Genomic DNA, 17,134 nt, shown 5'->3' on the forward strand with positions numbered 1-17,134 from the left:
TCCGATGCGCGGTCGAGACTATGATGCCTCAAACGGGGTTGAGTCCCTTCGCTTATACCCCGATCTAGTCTCTTTTCTGGTGCACCAGAGGGGGGACTATTTTGGCTGATAAGCCTGGGTGGCCTGAGGATTACAGTGAGGCTTCCCCGCCGCGTACATCTCTGTGGGCCCCTCACTCCTCTATCGCATCGCAAGCATGTTGAGACTGTGTTCGTGGGTGGTCTATGCTCTCTCATGAGTGCATAGCCACGTCGGCGCGCTGTTCGTCTTGCCTTTTTCATAAGGGCTTGAGTGTTCAGCGCGCCGTGTGCCGTCTCACGGCCACGCCCACTGTCTCACGTGTCTGCTGGTAGCCTACAGATGGGATTGCTGGTCCTTGAAAGGGGACCTAGCGTTTCATTTGGGGCTCTAGCAGAGGACAGATGTCAATCGCTGCATCGGAGAGAGGGCTGTTATGTGTTGAAAATGAAGATGATGCTGAGATTCCCACCGTAATAGTGGGCGCTCGTGCTGAATCAGATTCATACTTGACAGCCATGCTTTCCCGGATGGCTGAGGCATAGTGCAACGCGTAAATCGCCTTGCCTGCCCCTTGCCTTTTTTCGGATGTGCATTGGAAGGCTTTGGCATTGTGGAACTATTGGTGCCAAAATATGGAACACCAATAGGGCCATAATCTGTATAAAGTTTTCCTCTCTCTCACTACCCTCATCGGTGGGGTGGCAGTGCCACTGGCAGGCCACCTCCGCCCTGCTTAGTCCACGAGGGTAGTTCTGAGCCGAGGTTGAGCTGCGCACAGCACTGGCCCTTGGCTAGACGATGTCCACCCTGGTCCAGAAACACAATTGACCCGGATTTGGTCTGGAACTGTTCTTCCCCGGAGGAGGGCCGGGTGGAAAACCATTAGTAATTCTGTTTCGCCACTGATGTTAAAAACAGCCAGTGGTACCCAAAAAAAAAAAAAAAAAAAGAGCAGTTCCAATACCTCTGGGTCTCGGGAGTTCAGGAATGGCAGCGTGTGACGCTACAGAGCCTAGCCGCTTTCATTCCCCTCCCCACAAGAGGGCGAGAATGGCAGTGTATGACGCTACAAAGCCTCACCACTCTCATTCCCCTCTTCTCAGCGGTGCGTGGACAACAGTGCGCGACGCTATGCCTCGCCACTCTTGTTCCCCGCTGCGGAAGGAGGTGAGGCAGACCGTGCGCAACGCCACAAAGCCTTGCCACGCTCAGCCCCTCCTTCATTTGGGAGCGCGCTTGGCGGTGGTCGACGCTCCCATGCCTCGCCACCCTCAGACGCCTCTCCCTTCGCCAGCAGGGGGCGCCGGCTGTGGGAACGCACTCAAGCAGCCTCCCCACACTCGCACGCCCCCTCCGCGGACGCAGGTAAGTGTTGCACAGCACACTCAGATCCCACTTCGGGCCGCTCCATGCCGTCCGAGTCGGATCCCTGCATTCCGCGTTGCTGCCCCGCTGCGGGTACGTCTGTGGTTAATCCCCTTGCTCGGTGTCTGGAAGCCTGGCTAGAGCTTCCCAGCCCATCTCGGGGCCGTACCATCAGACTCGGCTATGCGATTCAGTTCGCCAGGCGTCCCCCTAAGTTTGGGGGCGTTCACTTCCCAGTAGCGAAGGAGAGCGCCCCCGTGCTCCGGGCGGAGATCGCAGTCCTACTGGCGAAGGACGCGATGGAGCCGGTCCCTCCAGCCGATATGAGGTCCGGGTTCAACAGCCCGTACTTCATTGTACCCAAGAAAGGCGGCGGGTTATGGCCGGTCTTGGACCTGCGATTCTTGAACCGGCTCCTTCACAGGCTGCCGTTCAGAATGCTAACGCAGAAGCACATCTTCAGGTGCGTCCGTCCCCAAGATTGGTTTGCAGCGATCGACCTGAAGGACGCGTACTTTCATTCTCGTTTCCCCTCGACCGGCCCTTTCTGCGCTTCGCGTTCGAGGGACGGGCATGTCAGTACCGCGTCTTGCCCTTCGGCCTGTCCCTGTCGCCCGCGTCTTTACGAAGGTTGCGGAGGTGGCCATTGCCCCCATGAGAGAGCATGGTGTTCGCATTCTCAACTACCTCGACGACTGGCTGATCCTTGCCCAGTCGTGAGAGCAGTTGTGCGAACACAGGGACAAGGTGCTCAGTCACCTCAGCCAGTTGGGACTTCGGGTCAACTGGGAGAAGAGCAAACTCTGTTTCACACAGAGGATCTCTTTTCTCGGTATGGAGATAGACTCGGTCGCCATGACAGCGCGCCTCACAGAGGAGCGCATCCAGTCAGTGTTGAACTGCTTGAATTCGTTCAAAGGCAGGACAGCGGTACCACTGAAACATTTTCAGAGGCTCCTGGGGCATATGGCATCCGCAGCCGCTGTAACGCCGCTCGGATTGCTTCATATGACACCGCTTCAATGCTGGCTACACGATCGAGTCCCGAGATGGGCGTGGCACAGCGGTTCCCTCCGTGTCCAAGTGACTCCGAGGTGCCGCCAAACCTTCGGCCCATGGTCGGACCCTTTGTTTCTACGGGCGGGAGTTCCCCTAGAACAAGTGTCCAGGCACTCCGTTGTCTCCACGGATGCCTCATCCACGGGTTGGGGTGCCACGTACAATGGGCTTGCAGTTTCGGGTCTGTGGACGGGGCCTCAACTGCAATGGCATATCAATTGCCTCGAGTTGTTAGCAGTTCGTCTTACACTCAGCCGCTTCAAAGTTCCGCTCAGAGGCAAGCACGTTCTGGTCCGTACGGACAACACTGCGACCGTTGCGTACGTCAAAAAACAGGGTGGTCTACGCTCTCGTCGCATATCACAACTCGCCCGCCATCTCCCCTTATGGAGTCAGAAGCATCTGAGGTCGCTTCGTGCCATTCACATTCCGGGCCTGCTCAATCGTGCAGCCGACGAGCTGTCACGTCAGCCGGTGCTTCCGGGAGAATGGCGACTCCATCCCCAGGCGGTCCAGCTAATCTGGAGTCGTTTCGGGGCCGCACAGGTAGACCTGTTTGCCTCCCCAGAGACGACCCACTGTCAGTGGTTTTATTCCTTGACCGAGGGAACCCTCGGGTCGGATGCCCTGGCCACAGCTGGCCCCGGGAAGAACGCAAGTATGCGTTTCCCCCAGTGAGCCTTTTAGCGCAGACAATGTGCAAAGTCAGGGAGGACGAGGAGCAAGTCCTGTTGGTTGCTCTATATTGGCCCAACCGGACTTGGTTCCCGGAACTAGTGCTCCTTGCGACAGCACCTCCCTGGCCCATTCCTCTGAGGAAGGACCTCCTGACTCAGAGACGGGGCACCCTTGGCACCTGCGTCCAGACCTCTGGAAATTCCATGTCTGGTCCCTGGACGGGACGCGGAGGTTCTAGGTGACCTACCGCAAGCGGTAGTTGACACCATCACTTCCGCTAGAGCCCCCCTACGAGGCGCCTCTATGCGCTGAAGTGGAACCTGTTCGTCGATTGGTGCTCTTCTCGCCGAGAAGACCCCCGAAGATGTTTGATCGGATCTGTGCTTGCCTTTCTACAAGATGGGTTGGAGCGAAGGCTGTCTCCCTCCACCCTCAAAGTCTATGTTGCCGCTATCGCCGCTAATCATGAGCTAGTAGATGGAAAATCTCTAGGTAAGCACGATCTGGTCGACAGGTTCCTTAGGGGGGCGAGGAGGTTAAATCCGCCTCGTCCTCCCTCCATACCCTCTTGGGACTTAACTCTGGTGCTAACTGCACTACAGAGAGAACCCTTTGAGCCTCTGCAGTCAGCTGAGTTGAAAATTCTGTCGTTAAAGACAATACTCCTGACTGCGTTGGCCTCCATCAAGAGGGTAGGGGACCTGCAGGCATTTTCGGTTGACGAATCGTGCCTGGAATTCGGGCCCGGTAACTCTCATGTGATCATGAGACCCCGGCCTGGATATGTGCCCAAGGTTCCCACTACTCCCTTCCGGGACCAAGTGGTGAGCCTGCAAGCGCTGCCTTCGGAGGAGGCAGACCCAGCCCTAGCTTTTCTCTGTCCCGTCCGTGCTCTCCGGACTTACGTGGATAGAACGCAAAGCTTCAGGACCTCAGAGCAGCTCTTCGTCTGTTACGGAGGACAGCAGAAGGGAAAGGCTGTCTCCAAGCAGAGGATGGCCCACTGGATAGTGGATGCCATCGTCTTGGCTTATCAGTCCCAAGAGGTGCCCTGCCCGCTCGGGTTAAGAGCCCACTACACTAGGGGTGTTGCCTCTTCCTGGGCGCTGGCTCGTGGCGCCTCGCTGACAGATATTTGTAGAGCTGCGGGCTGGGCGACACCTAACACGTTCGCTAGATTAAATAGCCTCCGTGTAGAGCCGGTTTCTTCCTGTGTGCTCACTTCCCATAGTCAGTAACACCGAAGTGCCCGTTCTAGTGTCGGCTTGCTGCGCCATTCCCTCCCCTATGGTAGACGGATGCGTGCGCTTATTCTGCTCCAGTCGAGTTCCCCGGATCGGCGAACCCTGTTGAGTCCTCCGCAACCCGCGGCAGTCGGACGTGGCGGAGCGTTCGACGCCAGGTCTAACACTCGTATGCATTGGTGGAACTTGTGTTAGGCTGGGTTCCATATGTAGTGACCCCCACGGCGGTCCCATGTGTGTATTCTTCCACGGTACGGCTCCCTACGGCGAGCCCGTGTCTTTCCCTAGGCAGAGTGTCCTCTGCCGTTCCAGGTACGTGTTGTTCCCCCTCCACTAATTGGCCGGGGCCACCCCTGGGACTTCCGTATGTTGTGCTGCCCACGGCCAGCCCATACGTGTATTCTCCACATGTTAACTCCCTCTGGGCATGATGTGGCTTCCGCAGCTGCCTTCACAGGCACGCTTTCCCAGCGTTATCCAATACAGTCAGCTGAATGGGTCTTGTGGAACAGCAGCTTGGACTCTCCCTGCGTGAACTTTCCCGCCCGCATCAGACCGGGGTCTGAGGGGCTCATCGCTGGGCGCTGGAAGTGGTAGTAACTGTGGCGTTTTCCATAGGGGATCCCAATTCGTCGGTACGTCCGACGTACGTCGAACGTGACCGTCTGAATGGGAACGTCTCGGTTACGTATGGTAACCCTCGTTCCCTGTTGGAGGGAACGGAGACGTACGTCCCGTCGCCACAGTTGCTGTACCATCACTGCAGGTTGAGCCACTAAGTTCGGCTCCTCAGTGAAAAACAGCGTGCATTCGCTCTCGCTTCCTGTTTATACCCGCGGCGCGGGGCGGAGTGCGAGATGCAAATCTCGCACGCCAATGGCCCATTGGCCTGTTCTCTATATCTCGAAGCTGATAGGGGCTCCCTGAAGTGATCCCAATTCGTCGGTACGTCCGACGTACGTCTCCGTTCCCTCCTTCAGGGAACGAGGGTTACCATACGTAACCGAGACGATTTGTGAGCATTAGTGAACGTCCAGAGTTCAGTGTTTTTACAGATGAAGCTGCCAAAGAAAACATCCACAGCTTTAGTCTGTCAATATTGCATCCATTTGTGAAACATTAAGCACAAATGTAGAGCAACAGTGTTTTTGAGAAACAGTCATATGCTGTGTTTGCCTGGCATTGGCTAAATTGTCCATCACATGTGAATTATTGCAGATGACGGTATAAAAGCGTCAGATTTGTGGCATTCTGATGAATACAGCACACACATCTCTAACACACTTTAGCATTAAGAATGAGCTTAACAACAGCAGTTCTTCTGCTTCTGTGCAAATGTCTTATATTTGAACTAGTGGCCTCTGAATTGAGCACTAAAGATGAAAACGACCCGCGTACTTGTCCTCTGGGAATATGTGCAGAACTACTGAAGGATCTTGGAGGAATGGAGACGTGACTCAAAGCTCTGGAGCTCAGACTGGCTGACAGTGAAGCTCAGATTGAGGAACTCAAGAAGGAAAGCCGAGGTGAGACTGATGTGTTTGAAGACCTGTGTGCTAGAATATCTATTGGGGAAAAACTATTGCTGGAGGATTTACAGTTTTCAAAAATAATGACAAAGAAATGTCATGAATCCCATTGAATTAAATATGGAGTTTTGAAGTAGACAGACTGAAATAGTGTTTAGTTTTTTCCCCTATAAAACGCTCCAATAATCTTTGTTTTGCATAGAAATGTGTTTGAAAAAGTGTTCTAGGCCGATATCATTTGTTTGCATTGCTACTGAGCCGATTGTCCTCATTTTAAGAAGGCGTATGTTCTCTTCAGACAAGCCAAAGCTGGTGTTTTCAGCTTCATTAGGATCCAAGGGTTTCTTTGGACCAGTTGACAAAGATACGACACTGGTTTACAAGAATGTCTACACTAATGTTGGTGATGCCTACAACCAGGCCACAGGTATTGTTCATCCACACCGCTGAAAACAATATCAACACACGTGTATAATGCATGTCCAGCTGTTCCATGGAGATCTGTGTCACGCTTTAACAGGGATATTCACAGCAGCGCTACGAGGAGTTTACTATTTCAGTTTCTTCTACCATTGTGGAGTTACACATGGAACAAGGCTGGTCTTGATGAGGAATGGAAAGCAAGAAGCAACAGCAGTTCATCACAAGAGTGAAGGTTCTCCAGAGAATGGAGGAAACGGCTTAACGCTGCTGTTGGAGAAAGGGGATCGAGTCTATATGCTACTCACAAAGGACAAGTGGATCTGGGGTTCAGAAAATGTCACAGTGTTTACTGGGTTTCTGATCAATCCCATGTCAATAAAACACACCCTGGAGCAAACACAACAGTCATGAGACATGTAGGAGCCATAAATTGGGTTTGATTGGTCTTTTATGGTATTTCCTTTCTTTCTATACTGTTGTGTATGTGCGTGCGCTAAGTGGCGTCATCGGTTACTGTGGGTGTATTAATGTGTGTGTTCACCTGTGTGGCGGGCAAGGGTTTTGGATCATGGCGGCAGGGTGAGCATGGGGTGAAACTTTCTGTTGACCGTCAACGCCACCGTCACTGCACCTTCACAGCCACTGTTACCATCATTGTTCTCCTCAACATCTCCTGTGATTTCACTGAGGTATTTTGTACAGTTCACGAAGAACATCTGTTGAAGTAAGTGTTTGTTCCTTGCGAAATAGAGCAAAAAAGACCTTTTATAGTGGTTAAGCGTGGCGCGTCTTCAGTGTTAACCCACATGTCTTAGCCTGCCGCGGCGTTTGGATTGATTTTGAGTTTATACGCCGCAATATTGAGTCAACAGAAAGTTTGTTGAAGCGCCGATTCAAACGTATTGTCGGGACAACATTGGATGTGGGAGATCGCTTTCATAGTTGTAAACGATAGACGCGAACGCGCATTGGACTTGCGTAAGCCCATTCATTCATTCATTTGCTGCTACGATGCTCATTTGGTTATCACAGTCGCCTCGATTTAAAGGTACTATGTTTATAAACGTTTGTGGATTGGTTGTCAACGAATGATTGTATTCCCTGCTAGGCTCAGCGTTACTTTCACATAAGGTGATTGTACTGTTTGTTTGTTTTGGGACTTTTTGCAGTGTTTTGGTTTGTGCGTCAAGCGGGTGAAGCATTGCACTTGGGAGTGCCGCCGTAGTTCTGGTTCTAAGACGGTCAGTCTGGTTCAAGACTATCGGTATGTAGGTACATAAATACCCACCGCTAGTATGCACAGAAGACTAGGGTTGAGTTTAGCTTAGCCTTTGTGGATAATTTAGAGGGAATCAAAGACAACTTATTGTATCTTGTTCACGTGGAAACATAAGCCATAAATAAGAGTGCGCTGTTTAATTTCATTGGCAGATATTTTGGTGATTATTGGAGTATTTTGTAAATGAAAAATGGAGTTGAAGAATACTAGATTTGATGTGGTAAAAGAAGCAAGTGCCTGTAAATTTGCAAACTATTGTGAAAAAGCTGCCTTATAAGCTGCGGGATCGTTGGAGAAGTGTGGCTTGCGATGTTCAAGAGAATTTTCGTCGTAGAGCTACGTTTTCAGACATTGTGGAGTTTGTGGAGAGGCAAGTCAAGTTAGCAAGTGACCCACTTTTTGGAAATATACAAGATGCACCTGTGACAGGAAGAAAGGAAACAAAAATTGTCAAATCTCAAACTAGTTCAAAAGCTAGAGGCAGTAGTTTTGCCACTACTGTAGCACCTGTTGAGAGGAAAGTGGAGCCTGGGAACAAAAGAGAGAAGAGCTCACCAGTGAAGGTTTGTTTGTTTTGTGGAGCTGGACATTCTTTTGATGTTTGCCTTCTTTTGGATAAACGGACACAAGATGAAAAAATTTCTTTTTTGAAGGAGAATCGTATGTGCTTTGGATGTCTGTGCGTTGGGCACATGAGTAAAGATTGCAGGAAAGGTCTAATGTGTAGAGTATGCAATTATAGGCACCCTATGTAGCGGCCCTTGGCGTCGAAGAATGAGGCAGAGAGTTTCTGACGGGTGCTCTTGTTTTATTTTTACTCAGATGCAATAAACTTCATAGCTGAAGTGTTCATGGTCTCAATTCTTTGTTGCAAATTCTCTCTCTTTGCACCATAACAATAGCATCACAGCACATGGCACCGTAAAACTACAAGAAAACAAAATAACAAAAGAAACAAACATATTTAAAGTAAAAATTCATAAACAAACTTAACCAACATTCACTACACATTTAACATTGTTCAAATTAATCAAATCTTACCAAAGAAATACATGAAACAAACTTAACATACCTCGCTCTGCTTGCCAAAGGGACACAAAAGTTTGAACCATTTTTCCCCGAGTTGATGTTAGCTCGAGAACAAACGTGCACTGCCATTGCTTAGTTTCCTGTTTACTTATACACGTTAGTGCTCCCTCTAGTGGTAGCGCAAAGCGAAGCAAATTAAAGGGGAAGGTCATTACACTCCCACCAAATCATGTTACAATAAACACAAACCCAAACATGATTTTAAATTCCAAAACCCTTTTCAACAAAAAAAAAATTACATAACACAAATAAAAATAAATATATAAATCCTTGTGCTAACCTTTGTTTAATGCAAGAGAATCGCCTGCACTAATGAATCATTCACTCTCAAGTAGAACTACTAGTTTTTGAATTGGTCGCTCAATGACTGAAGATTTAGAGTGATGCCCTAACTTAGACTTTAGTTTTCGTTCTCCTGTTTGAACTTTAACTCGCCGTACTAAGCCATCGCTGCCTTGAATGACCTCAACAACTCGACCTAACTGCCAGTGATTCCTTGGCAACATGTCATCTTTGATGATGACTATGTCATTCACCTTGAGATTACGTCGGGGTACATGCCACTTCTGTCGTGTGGAAATATTCAGGGGATACTCTCTTTTCCATCGACTCCAGAACTGTTCGATTAAGTACTGGACTCTACGCCACCTTTTTGTGGCATACATGTCTTCCTTCACACATTTTCCAGGAGGAGGAAGAGCGGCCTTGGATTTCATTAAGATAAGATGGTTTGGTGTTAAGGGTTCCAGTGACTTAGGGTCGTTTATTCCATCTACAGTTAATGGTCGACTATTAACAACAGCCATCGCTTCATAAAACAATGTTCGAAGGGAGGAGTCATCAAGTCTGCCTGGGCATTGAGAAAGTGTAGCATTCAGTACATTTCGCACAGTCCTAATTTGGCGTTCCCAGACACCACCCGAGTGACTAGCTGACGCAGCGTTGAAGATGAACTCACACTGATTTTCAGAAAGAAATGATTCCAGTCTCTTAACCTCACATTCTTTAAGAGCTTCACGAAGCTCATTTCTCGCTCCCACAAAATTTGTACCACAATCACAGTAAAGTTGACGTACAGCTCCACGGAGGCTGATGAAACACCTTAGAGCATTAATGAACATGTCTGTCGACAGATCCTCCAGCATTTCGATATGGACAGCTCGTGAAGAAAGGCAAGTGAACAGAAGACCATACCTTTTACACTCCTTTCGACTCTTCTTTATGATAAATGGACCAAAGCAGTCCATACCAGTGTAACAGAAAGGAGCAGAAGCTTCAGTGCGTTCTTTTGGAAGCTCAGCCATTTGCTGCTCCTCTACTGGCCGTCTGAGCTTTCTACATTGCACACATTTGTAGATCAACTTAGCTATGGATTTACTGCCGCCGATAACCCAAAATCCATTTGCTCTGAGCTCCATGAGTGTTTGATAGCTTCCTTGATGACAAATTTTGGCATGGTAGTGTGTCAAAATGAGTTTAGTGACATGGCTATCTTTTGGCAAAATGACTGGATACTTGACCTCTTCACTGAGAGAAGACTGGTTCAACCTTCCTCCAACACGAAGAAGACCTCCCTTCAACACCGGATTGAGATTGAAAAGCGAATTTGATCTCTGAAGAATGTGTCCTCCCTGAATTTCTCGGAACTCTTGGGGAAAAGCCTGTTGTTGAATGAGCTTAATGACAACCTCAGATGCCCTTTCATATTCTTCCACAGTCACAACGCCCTTAAGACCTTTATGTCTTGTGGCTAGCCTTTTTATTCTAGCAATGACATTAATGAGGGTTCTCCAGGAAGAAAATTGACTGAATCGGTCAAGAAAGTCCGCATTAACACCTCCTTTGGTCGCAAAAGCTTGAACTAGTCTGACCTCAGGGTCTCCTACAAGTAGAGTATTTGAAGGGTTAGGAGTTGGACAAACATCTTGTTTCCACAGGAATGTGGGTGCTGACAGCCAGTTTGTTGAGGATATATCTGAGACAAGAAGACCTCTAGAGACGTGATCCGCAGGATTTTCAGCTGTATTAACATAATACCACCGGCTTGGACTTGTGGTTTCCCTGATTAGCTGGACACGATTTGCAACAAACACATGAAATCTTCTGGCTTCATTGTTAACATATGCTAGTACAACCTGTGAGTCAGTCCAAAAGAACTCTTGATCGATCTTCATTTCCAGTTCAGCCTTTAACATAACACTCATTCTGGCAGAAACTACGGCAGCGGACAATTCCAATCTCGGAATACTTTTGATCTTTGTTGGTGCAACTCGAGCTTTCGCCATTACAAGACTACAGTATACTTCGTCTTTATCATTCTTGAATCGAAGATAAGAACATGCACCATACCCTATGTTGCTAGCATCCGAGAAATGGTGCAGTTCTGTCCAGATGATGTTACTAAAAGATGGTGGATGATAGCATCGTTGTATGCTGAAATCTTTCAAGTCCTGAAAACTACCTTTCCACTCCTCCCACCGTAGGAATAAGTCATCAGGAAGAGGATCATCCCATCCAACATTTCTACGGCACAGCTCCTGTAAAATACATTTTCCTTTCAGAAGAAAAGGCGCGACAAACCCAATAGGGTCGAACAGAGAAGCAACAATGGACAGAATACCCCGACGTGTTGAAGGCGTGCTAAATGTGTCATCTTTCGTAGACCACTGAATTCCAAGAACATATCCTGTTACTTCAGGATTCAGGTTAAGCGGTTCGTTAGTCATTGCCCACTCTGAAGAATCCACACAATGTAGAACTTCTTTCTCATTTGAATTAAACTTATGAAGGCGTAACCCTCCATGCTTGCACAAGGTTTGAGCCTTGGCAATTAACTCTTTCGCTTCCTGGATCAGTGGGACTGAAATCAAGCCGTCATCAACATAGAAGTTCTTCTTCACGAATGACGAAGCTGTGGGATACTCAGATTTATACTGCTCTGCTAGATATTTAAGACCAAAGTTGGCACATCCCGGAGATGAAGCAGCGCCGAAAAGATGTACAGTCATTCTATATTCTTGAGGTTCTTCTTCCAAATCTCCATTCTCCCACCAGAAGAATCTCAAGTAATTTCTTTCCTCAGGAGGAACATGGAATTGATGGAACATCTTTTCGATATCGCATGTAACAGCAACAGCTTCCCTCCGGAACCGGCAAAGTACTCCCACCATAGAATTGATTAAGTCTGGACCAGTGAGGAGAGTGTCATTAAGAGAAATACCACAAAACTTTGCAGAGCAGTCAAATACCACCCTCAACTTGTCTGGCTTATGAGGGTGGTAAACACCGTGATGTGGTATATACCACGCTGTTTCTCCATCACATATTCTAGGAGCCAACTCGGCATCTCCCTTGCTGAACATTTCCTCCATGAATGCCTTATACTTATCATAATACTGTTGATTTGACTTCAGCTTCTTCTTTAAGTGCTGTAAACGTACCATAGCAAGCTTCTTATTATTAGGTAATGAAGGAGGGCTGCTGCTCTTAAAGGGAAGGGGCAGTTGAAAATGTCCATTTTCTTTATGTTTGATGTTATCACTAAGAATGCGTATAAAACGGACATCTTCCTGGGACACATATTTGTCCTCATAACTCCTTTCATTGAAGTCTGACTCCAATACCTTTAAGACATCATTAGCTGATGGAACTGACATTTCTTTCGCAGAGACTCGATGCACGAAACTTTGACTTCCTTGTCTGTCCAGATGGGGATTACAAAGGCCTATGATGCTCCAACCCAGCTCTGTTTTCTGTGCAAAAGGCTCGTTTTCATTGCCGATGATGACCTCTAAGGGAGCCAACGCTGAAGGACAATCATAGCCAATCAACAATCCTATATCACAGCTCTGAAGTGGTGACAACTCATTGGCTATGTGCTTGAGGTGAGGCCATTGCAATGCAGTTTTTCTGGTTGGAATATAAGCTTTATCCACAGGAATGAAGTCACATGTATAGGCTTGCTGAACTTTGATGCATTTTCCCCCTTGGAATCCTCGAACTTGCAGCCCACTAACCTTCTTACTTGCCGTGACTGTATCTGTGGTCGTCATAGTACTAAGTCTCAGCTTCACTGCTTGACTGCTTACTTGGAGCTCATCAAGAAAATCTTTAAAAATAAAAGTTGTGTCACTCTGTGTATCCAGTAAAGCATAAGTAAGTATCTCATTATGTGGCTCCTCAACTGTTGAAATAAAGACCGGAACAATGCTCGAGGTAGCAGACTCGCGTTGTGTTACTGCATGAGACATAACCCTTTGAACTTCTTGACTTGTGTGGACTGTTGTAGGAGTGAAATCCATTCTTGATACCTTCAGAGACCCTTTGTCTTCATGCAAACAGGTAGGATGGCGCAAGCCACATGTGCCACAAATATGTCGTCTTTTGCAGTCCTTAGAAATATGGCCCTTTCTGAGACATCCAAAACAAAGATGGTTCTCACGAATAAAAGACCTTTTGTCATCCATGGGCTTTTCTGCAAAGGTCGGACATTTAACAATGCTGTGAGCTTCGCTCTTACAAACAGAACATGTTATCTTGAATTCTAGCCTTGGTGAATCTTTAACTTGAACCTTTGTGTTGAAGGCTTTGGCTCTTTTGGGAAATCTCTCATCTGGAACCTTGAAACTCATTAGAAGTGGAGAGGTGAAAGGACAGCAAGCCATCTTGGACTCTTTCTGCAAGAACTCTGCAAATCGCTTAAAGCCTGGAAACTCACCAGTCGCGTCCAGCTCTTCGACCACAATTTTGTTCCATTTGCGTACAATCCACTCTGGTAATTTCTTGAGTAGTTTGTAATTTTCCTCACAGTCATTCAAAATAGCCAAACCTTTAACATATGGAATAGCTTCAACACAGCCTTGTAGAAAGTCAGTGAACTCTCGTAAAGAAAGAGGATCATTTACTCCCACCTTAGGCCACCGCATGAGTTTTTCTCGAAAAGCTCTCTGAACAATGAATGGATTTCCATACCTCTCCTCAAGGACCTTCCAGGCACCCTGATATGCATCTGCAGAATTTCTGTAAAAGAAACCTTCCACAGCTTTACGAGCTTCTCCAGCAACATAGGTTTTCAAGTAGAACATCTTCTCACTCGATGGAATTAACTTATGGTCAATAAGTGCTGTAAAAGACATTTTCCAATCAATGAACTTCAAGGGATCCCCAGTGAAAGTCGTTGGCTCTGGAACAGGTAATCGACTTATGCTTAGGGAGTTTGCTAACACTTGAGCTAAGTTCTCAGTCTCTTGAGTTGTCTTTACCTTATGAAGCACTTGTTGAGAATGGAATGACTTTACCTCAGAATTCAGCTGGGATTTATTATCGGCCTCTCCCCATTCAGCCTGAGTTGCATCTCCTCTCTCCTCCTCATCTTCAAGATCGCTCTCACAATTATTGTAGGCATTGACTCGAGCTGCGGCTACCTTAACTTCCTTTTTTGCTTGTAGCACCTTCAACTTTGTCCTTTCTGCCTCAAGTCTTAGGTGCATCTCTTTTCCCTTCTGTTTCACCTCTGCTTGCATTCTTGCTTCGTTCAGCTCCCAGTCTTTCTCCATCTTAAGTAATCGGGCCTGCTGATCGTGAATTTCTTGCATAGCCTTTACTTGCTCTACTTTTGCTGCAAGGTCTGCTTCTGCATCAGCTCGCTTACTGGAAGCTTTGGAGGAGGATTCTGATGTCGTTAATAGGCAATCTGAAGTCTGTGATAATTCTGAGGTTATAGTATCTGTATTGGTGTAACCAAAGATAGATTCATACTCGTCTTTATTTAATATCTGCCTTACTCTTTCTTTCACGACTTCCCTTTTATGGATTTCATCAACAGTTTCTATTCGTTTGCTCACCAAATCACTGATTTCTGCAGTCAAAGTGGCACATACATCTACTCTTTTGACAATCTCAGGCGTTGTAGTCTGATTACGCAGTAAGGGAGCATAATGCTGGGTAACTATATCGTGTCTACTTTGAATGTCCTTTAAAATTTGTTCAAGCTCTTCACCTGTGCATAAAGCTTTCAGTTTAGACCTAGTTTCCTTAGCTGTCTGCTTCCAGAAGTCATAAGCCTTGTTAAAAGCTTTCTCATGCTTCTTTGCCTCCTGTTTATGCATTTCTAGGCCTTTCTCTGTACGATTTCTTTTTCGAGAACTTGATCTTGATCTAACCGGTTGCATTCCTGCAGAAATGTTTAAATCTTTATCAGGAACTGGTTTTTGACTTGCCTGTGCTACCGCTTGTTCAACGGTGTCTTCCATTTTGTCTGTCTACAAACTTAGAGCAATAATTTACTCATATCAGACATCTATATTGACACTCAAATAATTTAGCAAACAGGAACAGTCAAATCGTATATGCAACACAATTATAAATTGACATTCAACCCTTTACACTTATTTTGTTAGGCATCCCACAAATATAAACCCAGCATTAACTATGGCAGTCAATACTTGTAAGACGAATACTCAAAATCCATAACTTCAACTTCATCAATAATCACCCTTCATTTATAAACTTACTACAAAATCTTTTTTTTTTTTTTTTTTTTTTTTTTTTACAAGCCACAAAATCTCAAAAAGTTTCACTAAAAATCACAATTTTTTTCCATGAGTCCGTAACAACAATGTTCGTTTGCAATTACCTTCAGTCTTTCGTGAATAAAAGCATTCCAAGTTGACTGTGTAATGTTGCAGTCCTTACGTGGAAACAGTCTCTTGCTGTTGCATGCACACGACAGTGAATCGATGAAGGCTTTGTTTGCAGCGTCGGACCCCACTCATGCGAAGAAACAGCAGCCACGCGATGCAAACGCCATGTGAAGCAGCGAGTTTTACTGTAGCGGCCCTTGGCGTCGAAGAATGAGGCAGAGAGTTTCTGACGGGTGCTCTTGTTTTATTTTTACTCAGATGCAATAAACTTCATAGCTGAAGTGTTCATGGTCTCAATTCTTTGTTGCAAATTCTCTCTCTTTGCACCATAACAATAGCATCACAGCACATGGCACCGTAAAACTACAAGAAAACAAAATAACAAAAGAAACAAACATATTTAAAGTAAAAATTCATAAACAAACTTAACCAACATTCACTACACATTTAACATTGTTCAAATTAATCAAATCTTACCAAAGAAATACATGAAACAAACTTAACATACCTCGCTCTGCTTGCCAAAGGGACACAAAAGTTTGAACCATTTTTCCCCGAGTTGATGTTAGCTCGAGAACAAACGTGCACTGCCATTGCTTAGTTTCCTGTTTACTTATACACGTTAGTGCTCCCTCTAGTGGTAGCGCAAAGCGAAGCAAATTAAAGGGGAAGGTCATTACACCCTACATTGTTGCATATCCACTCCAAAGCAAAACAAAAGAGTTCAACTCAGGCCAATGGTGTCTTGGAAATGGCCAGAGAAGGTGCCGTGGTGTCTGTTCAGTCTAGTGGCTTGACTGGGGCCGGTAAGCAGGACTGTACGCTCTCTATTTTGCCCGTTCAGGTGAAATCCAAAAGGGGGCAAGAGATTTTGGTCATGTATGCGTTTTTGGATCCGGGGAGTACTGCCTCGTTTTGTACAGAGCAACTCATGAACCGACTCAATCTTACAGGGAAGAAGCTGGGAATCCTCCTTAGAACTATGGGACAAGAGAAAGTGGTGGACAGTTACAAGTTGTCGGACTTGGAAGTCGCCGGGCTGGATTCGGACAACTTTTGTGGCCTGCCTGAGATTTTTACACAACGGAGTATGCCTGTTCATCGAGGTAACATTCCATGCTCAAAAGATCTCCAAAGGTGGCTGCACTTGAGACACATAAAAATACCAGAGATCGATGCTGATGTGGACCTTCTGATCGGCACTAACGTCCCTCAAGCTCTGGAGCCGTGGGAGGTGATTTGTGCGGTGGACGGGGGCCCTTATGCGATTAAGACCATCCTGGGTTGGACGGTGAATGGCCCGGAGTTGAAGAATACCAGATTTGATGTGGTAAAAGAAGCAAGTGATAAGAGAAAAATAACACTTACACCTAAGGCTTTTGAACATAAGGTGGAAAGGCTTCAAGAGGAACTCCAAGCAAAAGTAAGAAGGATTAAGGGTGCAATAAAATAAATTAAAGATCTGATGCACTGTGCTGGTAATGCTGAGAAAATGCGTTCATGTCTTGAAAATGTATGGAGCTTGTTTGATGAAGCAAGTCATCTTCATGGTGCTGTAGTTCCAATGCTCCCACCTGAAGAACAAGAAAAACAAAATGCTTGGTTTGACAGTGTTAAAGAACATAAAACTGCTTTTGTGGAGGAGACGAATAAATGGCTGTTGGAGGCGCCAGAAGCACCAGCAGAGGGCGTTGTTCTCCCATGTTTAGGACCTATTGTTTCCAATGACATTGATGCTGGTATATTTAAAGTGATGGGAAATACAGTAGAGGACGATGTTAGGCCAAGTGATAGCATTTCCAATGT

The 17,134-nt window shown here is 46.6% G+C and overlaps 1 protein-coding gene across 1 annotated transcript; it reads left to right on the top strand.

The window, feature by feature from the left end:
• Positions 1-6,181: 6,181 nt before the first annotated feature.
• LOC307134792 (complement C1q-like protein 4) lies at positions 6,182-6,730 on the top strand (the record flags this gene model as incomplete). The annotated part of the gene is made up of 2 exons (XM_079830789.1): positions 6,182-6,323; positions 6,417-6,730. The coding sequence occupies 2 exons, from the start codon at positions 6,182-6,184 to the stop codon at positions 6,728-6,730; spliced, it is 456 nt and encodes a 151-aa protein (XP_079686915.1).
• Positions 6,731-17,134: the final 10,404 nt, after the last annotated feature.

This window comes from Gobio gobio, assembly GCF_949357685.1.
Source record: "Gobio gobio genome assembly, chromosome: 12".
In the NCBI taxonomy this organism is placed as follows: domain Eukaryota; kingdom Metazoa; phylum Chordata; class Actinopteri; order Cypriniformes; family Gobionidae; genus Gobio; species Gobio gobio.